At 32.9% G+C, this 15,956-nt stretch overlaps 1 protein-coding gene across 2 annotated transcripts in view; it reads right to left on the bottom strand.

Annotated features, from left to right (window-relative positions):
- Positions 1-633: 633 nt before the first annotated feature.
- The window catches only part of olf413 (DBH like monooxygenase olf413), a 177,803-nt gene continuing 162,480 nt past the window's right edge, over positions 634-15,956 (bottom strand). For both annotated transcript variants that reach the window (XM_076413598.1, XM_076413599.1), the window contains exons 5-8: positions 13,265-13,494; positions 10,641-11,237; positions 9,317-9,485; positions 634-4,198 (exon numbers count right to left, since the gene is read on the bottom strand). In XM_076413598.1, coding sequence (XP_076269713.1) covers positions 3,908-4,198; positions 9,317-9,485; positions 10,641-11,237; positions 13,265-13,494 — 1,287 coding nt within the window. In that variant the 3' untranslated portion in view covers positions 634-3,907. The remainder of the gene's footprint in view (positions 4,199-9,316; positions 9,486-10,640; positions 11,238-13,264; positions 13,495-15,956) is intronic.

The following is a 15,956-nucleotide window of genomic DNA, read 5'->3' as shown; positions in this document are numbered from 1 at the left end:
AATTCCAAAGACGTTAAGCTCTATGCCTTTATCATTTAGAAGACCAGCTAACTCCATTTTTGGTGACTGTGGTTGACCACTATCCCCGTTCACATAAACAATAAAGACATCATCTTCACTAGTACTGCTACTCTTGGTACTTCCAGGTGTTATTTCATGTATTTCTATTGTTTGTCTCTAAAGCAAGAATTGCAAGATTTTGAATTATTTGCCACTAATTTGTTGTGATGCTTTCTGATAACCAACGAATTTTTAACTAGGGTCGTGTTAGTCTTACACAACTTATCAACTATGAGAATACGTGAAGACTTATCGTAAAGACAGCGCCATCTTCTCCAAGACAATTTTTAAGTAATGCCTTTAAATAATCACTCTTTATTATTACTTTCCACTTCTTGCAAGTTGTAGTTGATGACTTCACCATCATTAACCTTCCGGAAAAGTACTTTTTTATAGCTAAGAAATGGTACAGGCCAATTTGGAGAATTTGTTAACATACCTTTTGAATAATAAAGTAATTCTCCTTAAGAACACATATAGTATTCTTTTCATGTGTAGTCAGATTTCCTAAAGAAATAATTTTTATTGATTATCTACAATGGGATAGAAACGATGAAATAAATAAAATAACCATGTTGATTGCTAGAAGTTACTGCAATTTATTTATAAAATATTTTACACAAGTTATCTACACTGTACAGGGGATTTGTTGATTAACAACAAAAAATAAATAGATACAGTACATTTACAAAGAATAAACTATGTATAGCACCAGTTAAACTACCAATATACAATAAAATCGGACAAAAAATGTACAGAAGAATATACAAAAGGAACCGCACATTATTATTTATCTTTTTCATCAACTTTCGGAGTACTGGTGACAGTCTTTGATCAACAATACATTAAAATATAAATTACTTTATTATCTTATAGATTATACATTAATTTATTACAATATTTATAAATTCTACTTACCTAATAATAAAATAGAGTGCAAGCAGTTTTAGTTTATACAAAAATAACGCTCGATTTTTTTTGTATTTATTTTTTACTGTATACAGTTTTCGAAATAATAAACGTAGCTAGTGTAACGATTCAATATCGTTGATCAAAGTCTTAGTTAGGGTCTAAATTTTCGTCATATTAAAACAGCGATAGCAACTACGAGGGATTCATAATTCCAGTTCCACGTTAAATGATCAAAAATACACTTAGCATCGTTATTTTTTTCGTTAGAATCAACGTGGTTCAACTTTAGAAGTTTCTCAATAATCTATGTACAGCCCGCGAAACGTTTAACGTGGAGTAATCTCTTAAATTGAAATAGAAAATAACTAAATATAATAAAAATATGCTTATTACTACTTACATCACAGACCTTACGCGGCATGGTTTTCTGTTTTATCGGCAGAGTGCCGCTGAATAAATTCGACCGGGTAAAATGACAGTGATCTTATGTCAAAATCGCCATGAAGGTTGCCTAACCTCGAATTTCCGGTTGATCCGCGGACTTGCGTCGTAGCCGAAACTCGGAAATTCGGTAAAAATAATTCGCCCACGCCACAATTTGATATCGCGAATAATCCGTAACGTAATCTATCGATTTTGTTCACCCTTTTTTTTTGTGGCTTCGAACGACGATAGGAGGGCGAAAGGGATGACAAACGGGAACGACATGATGACCAGGGCGCTTATTAAATAAAATTTTCGTGTTCGCCGAGGGTCAGGGGGCTGAGAGGCTGGCGCGTTTCAAAAAAAGAAGAAATTAAAACTGACGCTATTTGCCGACGTGGCGTTTTTAATAACGTGCCCAAATTGCTGAACGAAAAATGATCGAAATCGTTTACTTTTTTTTCGAAATAAACGACTTTTGACAACTCTAAAATATATGATAATATATTCAATAAAATAGACATTATTTTCAATGATTTTTGATTGTCATAGCTTACAATTTTTTTACTAATAGAAGTAGTAAATTATACTATAATATAATATAATAATATTAACCCTAAAGATATAAAGAAATTTATCAGTTATATATTAATTGATTATTTATTAGTTATCTATATTTAGATATTATAGTTTTCTGTATTTGTTTTTTAATTACTAGACCGTAGGCATATTGTGATTGTGAATATTTTATGTTTAATAAATACATTACAAGTGATTTTGAACTCTATTATCAATCTATCTAGAGATTTATAAATTTTAATGATTTTTATCTGAATGTTTTCAGTTTTTCTTAAAGTTTTATTTACTAGTGAGACAAACAATCATAATTCATGATTTTTAAGATTATGTATAACTGTTTGCTTATTATTTTTGGCAACTTTGTCTCATATATTTATAAATAACGACTCTTGAAAATGCAGTGAACATTTTAAAAATCTTGATCACTCTTAATTATGTTTAGAGTTTTGAAGTTTTAGTTACTAATAAGACAAACAACCATATTTCATGGTTTTGAAGATTGTTCATGAAACTGTTTACTTATTATTTTTGGTAATTTTGTTTTATATATTAATGAGTAATAAAAATTCCTGAACTGGACTGAAATGTTTAAAATCTTTATCACTATTAATTGAAAAGAGTTTTAAATTTTTAGTTACTCATAAGACAAATAATCGCATTTCATGACATTGAGGATTGTTTATATAATTATTAGCTTATTATTTTTGGTAATGTTGTATTATATATTAAAAAACAATGATAACTCCTGAAAATTAATTGAAAATTTTAAATCTTGATCACTATTAAAATAAAAAGTTTTGAAGATTTAGTTACTAATAAGACAAACAACCATATTTCATGATTTTAAAGACTGTTTAGAGAATTTTTTTCTCAGTTTTGGAATTTTTTTTGTCTTATATATTTATAAAACATAATAATTTCGGAAAATAACTTCAAATGTTTGTAGGAAAAAAAATATCAAATATCGTATTCTGCCTGTCTAAAAAATATATCAGAAATATTTTCCCTGGATTTTCATGAACAATTTCTATCTGAAAACAACTCTGACAAATATTAAATAAATATCAGCTAATAATTTTGAGTCAAATTACGGTGGAAATGCATTTAAACGATACCGTCTCCCGAAAATTAATTAAGATAAAATTTAAATATTTTTCCATTAATTATCGCAAAACGTGCAGGTTAAGCTCCAATCTATTATTTACTGCCGTAAAGTGGGCACCTCCTCGCCCCCGCCTCTCCAACAGGGCCCCGGGGGGTCCTCCAATATTTTTGATCCGTCAAAATAAAGTAATTTCGTGTCGTTCTCCGTTCTGGCTCTCATTCATTACATTAATTAATTTTAAATTGAAAGTTGATCAGAACGATGGTCGTTTTCGAGGACCTGATGGATTTTAATTAAAAACAAGCGAAACTTTCGCGAAAATATTGTCTCTTTCGACGCGAAACCAAAGGAAAATATACGGCGGAAATTTGCGGTAGGTTTACGATTAAATTAAAAACGGTATTTGGTTTGGTGAATGAAAAAATGTGCTTGTGTTCCTTCATGGCTTCACGAAACAACTCGAATCGGATATAGCGATTTATTTATGTTCATTTCGTAACAAATTATAACATGGATTGTCGTTTGTTTTTTCTAAACCCTATAATCTGACATAAATCACGGATACTTTACCACTGTCACCGCACAATAATTCGAACAACTGTTTCACCACATTACACACCTGCTGGCCAAACAGACTAGTACAGACATGACTCGATAACGAACTTATATAAACAATCGTAATAATAATGAAACTAATAATCATAATTATAATAGGAAAGTTCACACCACAGCAGCTTATTTACTGACGAGTCGTCCTCGCTCTTATCGAGGACTTAAAATACGAGAAAAAAACATTGTTCAGTTCGTTCCTAAGTCACCGTGACCGATTCAACGGTTGAACCAGATCAGTATGAGGGAAACGATCGATAAAAACACGTTACTCATGGTCCTACTGGTGGAATTAAACCTGCTGAGTCCCAGGCTCTCCTTCTGAGCGGGACTACTGCTGCGGGAGACCTTGCTTCGTGTCACTCCCTCGATGTGGTTACCGTCCAGTTCCAGCAATGGCGTACCGCCGGGCCATCCTTCGGTACTGTATCTCCTGTAGTTGCATTGGTCGAGGTTGTGCCGTACGTAGGGTTTCGATATGTTGGGATAGTGAGCTTCAACATCAGTACCCTGAAACAACATAAAAACATCAATAAAACTGATTAGTTTTTTGATAATTTTGATACAATAATAATTGTAGATTGACAGAAAAATAAATATCAAACAAAATAAACTGCTGATTTTCAGACAAAATATTGTGAAGATACAACTAATTTTAAAAACTGCTGTATGACAATTCAATGTAAAAATACTTTATTACTTATTTATTATTAAATGTTATTTCTGAAAAAACTTCGATTTGTAAGGAAAAAGGACATTTCAAGTAAGTTTCAAGTAGTATAAATTTCAAGTGTTATAATCAGGCACTCTAATGTAAATCGGTGGTATAAGGTTCTCTAATATAATTATATATTAGTAAAAGCTATTTCAGTTCCAAAGCAGTAAAAAGACAGAGATATGTGGTTTAATCTAGGAAGGCAAAAACCAGCCGCTATAGTTTGAAAATCTTTAATTTATTGTCATGAAGGCCATTCTCATGTAAGTATTTACTATTTAGATTTTTTAATCACGTTTAAAATCTGTTACAAACATATTATCAAGGTAAATAACATTGTTGATAACAGTTGTAGTTAGGTCTCCTTTATTTTGTCTATTGTGTATATGACCCCCTAATATTTTCGTGTGTAAGTGTGTACAAAGTCAGCATATATTCCTGCAAGATTCCAATGACAACTAGGCAGAAAAAAATGAGTATACATTAAAAATCATCGTGGTCCGGGGATTCGGCTACTTTCGAAACTATTCGTATTAGTCAACCTTGAATTGAAGTTACCATATATTTTCGATCTGAAATACTGAGACCATTATATGAATCAACATGTTGCCTATGATTATAAACAAAAATATCAGATGCAATGCCAGCAAAAAAAGCAATTTCCGTAAAATTAAAAACTGGTCAACGATATTCCCATTATCTGCTGCCATCCGACGTAAGATTGCATTCACCGTTCTGACATCGCAATTAAAATATCATTAATACCGAGATATCGCGATCTAACAATGTGTTTTTTGTGATTGTATGCATATCTATTGCTGCTCTTGGGTCAAGGAACTCGTTGATATTACGCGGCCGCCTATTATGTTTATGGACATATCATTAAAAGGCCCGTATTGACTATTGTTTATGTGACAAGTTCATGGAAAGGATCAAAGGTCACGCGTAAATAATTGTGTTCGTATAGTCCGTTATAACAGGTCAATTGAAAAGTATCAGAAATATATTATTCTATAGGCCAAAAATAGGTTGTTACCAACGAAAACATTTAAAAATTCCACAAAATGATTTTGAAGGACCGTAAATTGAAGGTGAATGAAATAGCAGACACTCTAAAGATATCAACTGAACGTGTATATTATATTATTCACGAATATTTGGGTATGAGAAAGCTCTGTGCAAAATGGGACCGCGGGAGCTCACTTTTGGCCAAAAACAACGATGAGTTGATGATTCGTAGCAGTGTTTGAAGATGATCAATCATAATAATCCCGAGTTTTTGCGTCGGTAAGTGACAATAGATGAAACATGGCTTAATCGTTTCACGCCGAAGTCTAATCGACACTCGTCCGAGTGAACTGCACACGAGGAACCCTCTCCAAAGGGTGGGAAAACGAAACAGTCGGCTGACAAAGTTATGGCGTCTGTATTTTGGGATGCGCATGGACTAATTTTCACTAATCACCTTGAAAAAGGAAGGAACATCAACAGCGACTATTACATAGCGTTACTGAACCGTTTAAAGGACGAAATCGTTGAAAAACGGCCGCATTTGAAGAAAAAGAAAGTGCTGCTTCATCAAGACGATGTCACAAGTGAGTGAAAATGTTGACAAAATTCGTGAATTGGGCTTCGAATTGCTTACTCATCCAAAGTATTCTCCAGATCTGACCCCCCAGTGACTATTTTCTGTTCTCAAATCTCAAGAGAATGCTCGCCTGGAAGAAATTTTCGTCGAATGAAGAGGTGATCGCCGAAACTAAGGCCTATTTTGAAGCAAAAGACAAATCGTATTACAAAAATGGTATCGAAAAGTTGGAGGGTCGCTATATTCAGTGTAATCACCCTTGAAGGCAATTATGTTGAAAAAGAAAAACTAAATTTGCTAAAAAAAAGTGTTTTACTATGGTAGGCTGGGGACTTTTCTATTGACCTGTTATATAACATAATTTAAATATTCTGTTTGTGATTTGCTTATTATATTAACAATTCAGAATTAGTGATTATTATATCAGTAAAAACATTTTTTTCAGTTAATTTTTTTGTAGAATGGGGTAAAATATACTAAGTACAGCGCAAGCACTCCGTGGATTTTTTTAAAATAAAAAATGGATAGGTATTATCACTTGGAGCGATACAACCCATCCGAAGACAGTTTAGAAGGACGCGGAGGAGGCAACGAGTCAAACTGACTTTGTGTGCTTAATCAGTTAGAATTGTTAAGGTGTTCACAGATCCGTGAACCCAAACATAAACTTCGAGAACGTAAAATAAGCAATACGCTTAATTAAAATAAGCAGAAATTGAGGCGGAGAAACCGAAGCTTAAGACGGGGGAATCGATAAGGACCACGAGAAGGTCTTTCATCAGAAACCGCCCTACCCCCTCGCGCCACCTACGTAGTGGCAAAGATACCCGAAATGAAAATAAATTATTGTAAGTAGACGGCCTTTCGTCGCGAGCGAAGTGATATTTTTATTACCCCGGCTGGGTAATAGGTAATCTGGGTAAATTCCTCGGTAAATCTAACGTTTTTGCAGCGTTTAATACGACAAAGGCACGCTTTAATCAAACTGAGTTCTAATTGAAATTAATTCGGTTCATTAAAGGGCCTCCCCCCTCCCTAGTTAAATTAACTTTTATTGGCTTTAAAATTTACAACCTGGAAAGAGGAAATTAAGATTGCCCTAACGGCAGTTATAACAATTTGAAGATAAAAACAACAACCAAGTTTGTGTTTTGTATCTCTTTCAATAATTATGTAGTATTACTAATATGAATGAGTATGATAGAATTTGAAATCCTTCAAACCTACGTTCTTGGCCATTTCTATTCGACGCCTTTTTGTGTTAATAAGTTCATTAGTCTATCATCTTGTATTCATATAATTCAAATGATATTTCCAGCCACTACCTTTCTTTGTCATTTTCAGCTTATGTCTGTTATGTTTTTTCAAACATTTTAACTAAAGCTCTGACGATGACATTGACGATTTGTTAAAGTTTAAAAATCTAGTATACTAATTTTTGCCAGTAAATAATTCAGTAAATTATAATCTTACATAATGTATTTTTATAAAATATAAGTAGTTATCTATATAGTTATTAATTTAAGAACTCGAGACATATCCTGGTTAATAATAGTAGTACATATTCAATAATAATTTGAATAAAATACTGGGTACTATCATCGAAAATGGTTTTAGTGATGATTCTTTCAAGACTGAAAGTAAGTTTATTGGGCACAAAATGTAGGAGAAATTGCAATGAATAGGTTGTGTTTTTTCTTGAATTTTGATTTTGGTTATACATATACTATGAAAAATTACTATGAGAATTAGGAATAGTATTTACATTTTCTGATATGGAAATGGAATTATGAATGTTTATTAAGGCATAAAAAAACTATAATGTTTCCATCAAAATCTTTTCCTTTATATTTGTATTTTCTAATTTACAACAAAAAATTAACGTAAAATGATTTCGTGAAAACAAATTTACTGTCTGATTTAGTTTTCTGACTCTATCTACGTTTAACTCATAATTCATCCTTTTTCCCCATATAATATAACCTCAGTATTAGGCACAAAATGTAGTAGAAAATGCAATGAATAGGTTATGTTTTTTCTTGAATTTTGATTTTGGTTATACATATATTATGAAAACTTACTATGAGAATTAAGAAAATATTATTTACACTTTCTGATATGGAAATGGAATTTTGAATGTTTATTAAGGCTTAAAAAAACTCTAATGTTTCCATCAAAATCTTTTCATTTATTTTTGTATTTTCTAATTTACAATAAAAAATGAACGTAAAATGATTTTGTAAAAACAAATTTACTGTCTAATTTAGTTTTCTGACTCTATCTACGTTTAACTCATAATTCATCCTTTTTCGCCATATAATATAACCTCAGTAGAGTTCTAACTATTGTTGTTTTTACTAGTGTGTTTTGTTTACCCTTCACTTGTCGTTGGTACAGTTTCTACTTTATGTATCATTAACGTTTTAATAATATGAAAAATAATCTTATTTTACGCCTATTTGAGATGTTTTTAGTTTGAAATATGTGTTGTATCTCCATCGCCTGACAAGATATTTAGAAGTATCTGCTTCATCAAATTCTATCTTCTTCATCAAATTCTTGGATTACAATCTTGTCTCTTGTGTTGCTACTATTCTATTCTTCCATTATTAATTCTTCTTCATCTGCATATTGTTCCAGTTCCCTTCCTTTTGAAAATCAAGGAATATTCTTGCTGTTTTTATTTTAATTTCTGCAGTATTTCCTAGAATCTGTTCAATTTCCACCTATTATTGATTTTTATTTTGCAAAACTGCATTGTAGCGTTTGAGCTTCGGTTTTACCTTCTGATGTAGTTCTATGTGTGTAATATTTCATTCCTCCACGACTCCAGCATTTGTGCTAACCATTTCCATATATTTTTAAGGAACGTTATTGTATTTTCTGATATTATTTTCTCATTGCATATCATAAATTATCTTTCATTTACCTATATACTTTTTATTTCGTTAATGCAATACTTTTTATTGATTTTATATGGTAGAATATGTTAAAAGATTCAAACGAATAAATTACGCTAACTTTCAATGACTAAATATGTCGAATTTAATTCTATTTTTACAGATATGAAATATATTTGAAAACGATTCTAGTGGAAAGCATTCCGCTTGCTAAAATAAAGTAATTTAATTGCATTATTTCGATAGGTGTTAATAAAATAAGGGTTTGTTAGTTAACGGACAATTTATAAATAAAATAATGCATTAATAAAATATATTTCAATACTATTTATGCCCGAACGACAGAAGGCAGAAATTAAATTTAAATACTAATAATATATTGTCTTAAATATTAATGAATGAAAGAGGTCACGGCTTGCACTTACCGGGAGCAACGTGAGTTGTGAAGTCCAACAGATAGACTTAAAAGAACCCCTCATGGTCGCATCCTGGAAACTCTGGAATTGATTGTCCCAGTCGTAGGAGATTAGTCGGGATTCCAAGGTCATCCCGGCCAGTTCCGGTGGCGCTGCTATCCTCACTGGGTTCGAACCCCTGCAAAAGAAGGAAATGGAAAAAAGTTAATGGGTGAATTTAGTGATTTATATTCGAGTTGTGTCCAGAATCAGAACGATTAATATCAAATTTAATATTGTTCGATATTTTAGGATAATTAATTGAAGTTTTCAATGTTCTCCCGATAGATAGGTTTGAGAGAACTGAATGTATTTAAATAATGATAGTAAGAAATTTCTAAGATATTTAAAACAAAATGGCAAAATTCAGGAGACATATTTCCAGGTAAATGGATGCATCATTATTAATAATTCTGCATGACACATTGTATTACTATTCAGATTTACTGCGATGAATTGATAGAAAGGGTATACAGAAATTGGTTTGGATTCTTACATCATAATAATGATTAAAAATTGGAAAATTAGTTAAACTTTTAAATAAAAAAAGTTAATTAACAATAGAGAAAACTTCGTAGTTTAGAACTATATAAATGAAGCATTATCACAAAAACAACTCCCTTCTCAGATCCTAATAAATATTACAGTAAATAATTCATTTTCGTTTTATTTTATTAATTGTTGATTTTTGTCAACTAATTTACATATGAGGTGCTAAAATGTATTTTAATCAGCGATATCCACAAATAATGATCCATGTCGAATGAAGACGTGATCGCCGAAATTGACGCATATTTTGAAGCAAAGGACAAATCGTACTACAAAAATGGTATCGAAAAATTGGAGGGTCGCTATAATCACCCTTGAAAGGAATTATGTTGAAAAAAAATTTTGCCAGAAGACTTTTCAATTAAACTGTTAGCTGTAGTATATAAATTATAATTCCATAGTTATAATTACTATATTTGTAAATTGTAAGTTTTTCTACACAAATATTCATTAAAATCTTATTCTTCTGATCAGAGGCTATCACTTGTCACTGTCACTGTGTCAGAGGCTTGTTTTAGAATTTATAGAGAAAGAGGGACATAATATAGCGAGATTTAGTTATTTTTAAAGCATCTTATCTTGGGTTAAAATACCTAACTATTTATGTGATATACTCTAAAATAATTAGTTGTTAAAACTCATGAATAAATTGACTAGAAAAGGTCCCGTTCACCTTTATCGCCATATAAATCGCATCCAGTACAAAATCGTTGCGTTACATCAATTAGAATTTAATCTCACTTACGGGCTAAGCTCCTGGATTCCGAGGGAATGAAGCACGGTCGGCAGGCTGGGAAGACTGTGACACGCAGCCAGCGATTTTTGCCGCGGATAATACAGTCCCATCACCAGGCACGTCTCCTCTCGGCTCGTTAATCCTCCGAGAGTTATCGCACTACGCTCCGAACTATTATACGTACACTCCGTGATCAGATGGTCGTTCGGCAGGATTCGCACGGGGGTCTCCAGCTTCCTGTATTCCTGGTAGTCGGAGTCGACGTTGTCGTCGTTGGCGATCGGCGCTAGCTCCGCGTTGCCCCGAATATGCTTCAGGGCCACTTGTTTTCCGATGCGGTGCGTTTTCATCACGACCGCGAACATGTTGATGCCGGTTTTGGGGAAGGCTTGTCGCGTACACTCGGACACACAATGTCCCGACGACACTACACGGTTCTGGCCCGGGGGGATGATGTGGCGCCAGTTCGGGTCCATGCCTATGGAGATGACGCCCGCGTCGTGTCTGCGTAGTTCGGGCGTGTAGTACAACCGGAGGCCGGACCCATCAATCGAACCGATGTTACCGTCCATGGGGCTCACGTAGTGGGTTTCCATCAGATAATACCTGGAAAAGAAAATAGATAAGAAATTTGTATTAAAATTAATACGGCTAGACCGATTTGGTTTTGAAATATCTGCGGATTTCTAAGGAAGGTTTATATGGCGAGAAAATATGGAATAATATAAAGGATAAGTAATAAGAATCGATATTTTTCTTGGTTGTCAAATATTTATATATGCGTTTGTGACTAAAAATGTTGAATGCCGATTAAAACTACCGACCACTATTATAAAACCGCGATTAGAATACATAATGTGTTTTGAATACATAACATTTAATAAAATTTCTCGGTATTGACATATTAATATTAAATGTAATTCACATTTGTTATTATTTAGTCAGAAATTTAGTACGCGACGACTTTTGTTGTTACGTTTGTTATTAACAATACCTAGGAGAAAGCCAAATCAATGACAAATCAATCAATATCGTCAAACATATAATAGTTTTTTCCAAATGACGTCGCTTAGCGCAACACATATTGCAATAAAACTTGTTTTACTATTATCCAAATTTCTACCAGAAATATGTAACAAAATTATAAAAGATTGCAGATAAAGGGATATATTTATCACCTACTAGGAGCGCAATTATCATATCAAATGCAGACCGGTGATGAAGCGAACCAGTGTACAAGAACTACAAACATTTCTTCATCTAAACAAAGATTTTGGCAGTGGCTATTGTTATTGTCGGAGAAAATTTGCAAGATGCACTTTTAGTTACTATTTTTGGTTGTACCAGTTTCATTCGAGTGATTTTTAACGTTCTAGCTCTGTCGTACTAGCCACGATTATTGACAAAAATGTACACAATTTATGCTTACATATAGATGTATATGTAATATATGTAGTTTTATGATTTTTTTGGTAGTTTGCTTGTAAATAACAAAATATTATATATTGATATAGCAGCATTTTGGAACGATATTTTTCAAGATTGCTAAAGTAATAGAGTAAAAAGTTTAAAATTGAATGATATATAGGAATGATAAATAGTAAAATATCTTTATGGCAATAATAGGTAATATTTCGATTACTCTCTCGATATTTGTTAAAAAATGTTTGCGTTCAATAATAAATAAAACATTTACTTTATTTAAAAAAGTTCTAGTAGTTATTGTGCGATCATTTTTAATTATATCATAGATTAGTTTTTTTTCTACGATTAGGTATATGTTTAAGTATATATTTGTTTACTTTATAAAGTATTTATGGTTATTGTACATCTTTTAGTTTTTAGATCCTGTTTGTTTAAGTTCTATAGTATTGTCTATATTTATTATAGCATATTATTTAAAAATAGCAATTAACATATTGAAATACGATAAAACATTTGTGGGGTATTATTCCATTCCATAGAAAAATTCCATTTCTTTTCTTATTAGTACGTGAACGAATATGTACATCTCCGTCTCGCTTATACTACCGTTGTAAAATATAAGCACATTTAAATTAACTGTTCCAAGCAATTATCTCCGTCCTTTCCTCTCTCACAATATATATAGGAAAGGTTTCTTTCGTACATCTTCGTCTGACATCAGGAATTGAAAAAAGTCGAACCGTGCATTTGACTGGAAATAGTAATTGCTATTTTCAGTGGCTAGTGTTTGCACTACAGACTGTTTCGGCTAATTTGCGACTATCGACTGTTTCGACTGTTTTCAGTCGATATTTCTCAATGCTAACTAATACATATTTTGCCTATTTTTCTCAATAAATGCCTTATAAAACATATAAACAACAAAAAAAAAACAATATTGATTGCTTTGAGAAATCATTTCCGTTATTTGCCTGAATAAAAAATTGATTTATTATTGAGTATATTAAAGTCACAATCAATAATTTAATAAGTTGTATATTATGGGAGGTAACAAAATATCATATTTTATAAAAAATATGAGTGTTTATCAAAAGAACTTGAGACAATTTCAATGAACAAGTAATATAAAGATTATGAAAAAGCATATTATAATGAATAAGCAAGCAAGAGGAAAAGAATCTTAAGCAAATATAATTAATTGTACTTACTTGTTATTTGGATCTAAAGGATATCCAGCCTCTGGTGGAAAACTGAATCCCTCTGATCCTTTTGCCCAACTGGCTACCACCGTATTACACATAAGAGGTTCCGAATGAGGGTCGCGACACTGTTTTCCTCGAGTATCCGCCAATTTCTCAACGTGATGATTGTCCTGGCACTCGTATAAAACGACCTGCTGTAGTCCGTTGGTTCCGGAAACACCCTGTAGCGGTTCGTACTGAAACAAAGAAAGGAAGGTTGAGCGTAAACTTTGCGCATTTTCCTCCACTCGGAGACGACCAAGATTTTTTATAATTAATGTTTCGCCGAGACCCACTCGTAGCCCAGCTCTCCGGTCGGTTTTATGGTCTGATTGCAAGTCGTTATTCTTATTTCACCAGGCGAGCTCACTTAAGAAACTTTAACCAGAGTTTGACCTGGATATATGGAGACGTACACGAGTGAAACTTGTCCCTTAAAAATAGTGCTCCATAATTTTTATGGCGCTTCAAAGTTTACGGGGTCGACACATATCGCATGGGCGGAAGTTCTTGATTTATTTTTGTATCGGTTTTTATTTTTCTAATTTTTTGTTATTAAATATTATAAGAATATATTGTTTATATATAGAATAGCTTCAATGTTAATTGATATCTTGTACAAATTTATAAACTAGTATTCTACTTAATTTCACTATTATGTTATTCTAAAAACTACTATATGTCTATTTATCAGATAGGATGACGATTACTATCAGATTGAGTTATTCAGTATATAGTAAGTTTACTCATGGGTCCAATACTACAGGTTACAATCGTAACAATTAATGACTAAATATGTTGCCGTCATATCCCAATAGGGGGTGTCAACGCAAGACCAAGAAAGTTCCAAAACAAATGCAGAACTTATTACACAAAAAACCTAGCTAACACTCTTTGAAAGAACTTTCAAACAGCTTAGCAGTTGATGAGTCAACTGTCTTCCGATATTTAGATGCGAATGCAAGATATTGACTGAAAATGTCGTTTCAAACCTCTTCAATATCGTAATATTATTGCTTTCCAGGAAAAATGCAAGAGCTTTTTTGTGTCGTATTATGGATGATACTAAAAAGTTGTGCTATTTCAACATTTTCAGGCTCAAAAAGTCATGAATTATTTCAAAATAGCTATTCACATCGACGTCGAAGTGGAATACCCACAGCCATAAAGTCTTGCTGTGCATATGATGGGATTAACAGAATCTTGTTCATTTCGTGTTACTAAAACCGAATGAAACTGTTACTGTAAATACCTATCGGAATCAATTAAACAAATTGAACGACGTGTTGCTTCAAACAAAGACCAGTAATAGCGAGTTACAGACTCAATAAGAACGGGTAAAATTTCCGCCATATACAACGTGTGTCAAAATGCCCGCTACCATTTCAATTGTCTATAAATTTGCTGAAAGAAAAGATAAGTAAGCTTGGTATTCAGAAAAAGTTTATTTGATCTATATATATTTTTTCACTATGATTGAAAATGTATATCGATTAAATGGTGACCGCGCTTCGCTATGCAACTTTCGGCTCTTTTAACGAATTTTTCATGACATCCTGCAACATCTGAGGCTGAGTTTCTTCAATTTTGTATTGTCCTTAAGATGTTGAATCACTTGAAGCTTATTCACATAAAATTTTGATTTTAAACAAACCCATAAGAAAAAGTCTGGTGCTGTTAAATCCGGAGATTTGGCTGGCCATGCTAAATAGCCACTACGCCAAATTAGTCTTCGTGGAAAAACGTTATTCAATAATTGAATTGTTGAACGAGCTGTGTGTGCTGTGGTCCCATTTTGCTGAAACCACATGTCCTCTAGTCCTTGCTCTTCCATTTCAGACACAAAAAAATTTCGAATCCTGTCTTGCGGCCATTCAGCAGTAACAGTAACTGAAACACCTTGGTCATTTTCAAAAAAAGGACCAATGATGTTTCCAGCAGGAATACTACACCATAGAGATGTTTTTAGTGGATGCAATGATGTTTACTGAATTAATTGAGGATTCTGAGTTCCCCAAAGCCGACTATTCTGTTTATTGAGGTGGCCACCGAGAAGAAAATGGGCTTGATCGCTCATTATCAATTTAGACGATTTTCAATCTCACCAGACAGCCTTAGGATTGCATTACTGCATTCGACTCGTTGATCTAGATTTCTCGGTAGCAATTTTTGGACAAACTAAGTTTGTACGAGAGCATTTTCAAATTAGTTTTCATAATTTGCCTCCGAATTGATGTTTCTGGACACTCTGTAACACTATCGCGCACCAGAGCCACATTTTCAGCGTTAAGAGACGTCCGTTATGTTCCAGAATACGGCCTATCTGCTGTCGTACAGTATTGTCGAAAATTCGCATGTAAACGTTAAATTCTCGTTGTTTGAGGCACTGGACGATTAGGATTTTTAACACAATTTCCGCTTAGTGGCTATAACGGAACGACTATTTTTAATTAATATTGTCACTATTTCGGCTCATTCTTGTGGCTTATATTTATGCATAATAAAATCTGGGCTTCTACACAACACAATGGTTAATGCGAAACTGAGCTAAACATCACATAACCAAAATGGCAGTGGGGCATTTGCCCGACCTATTACAACGTACACATCAGACATAGCACCTTCTGATAAGTGAGAAAAAAGTTAAGATATTTCGATT

Source organism: Rhynchophorus ferrugineus, unplaced genomic scaffold (genome assembly GCF_030347505.1).
Source record: "Rhynchophorus ferrugineus isolate W39M unplaced genomic scaffold, kcgeb_rfMv2 rfM9, whole genome shotgun sequence".
NCBI lineage: Eukaryota > Metazoa > Arthropoda > Insecta > Coleoptera > Curculionidae > Rhynchophorus > Rhynchophorus ferrugineus.
The sequence above is the reverse complement of the archived record's forward strand: the minus strand, read 5'-3'. Positions and strand labels throughout refer to the sequence as shown.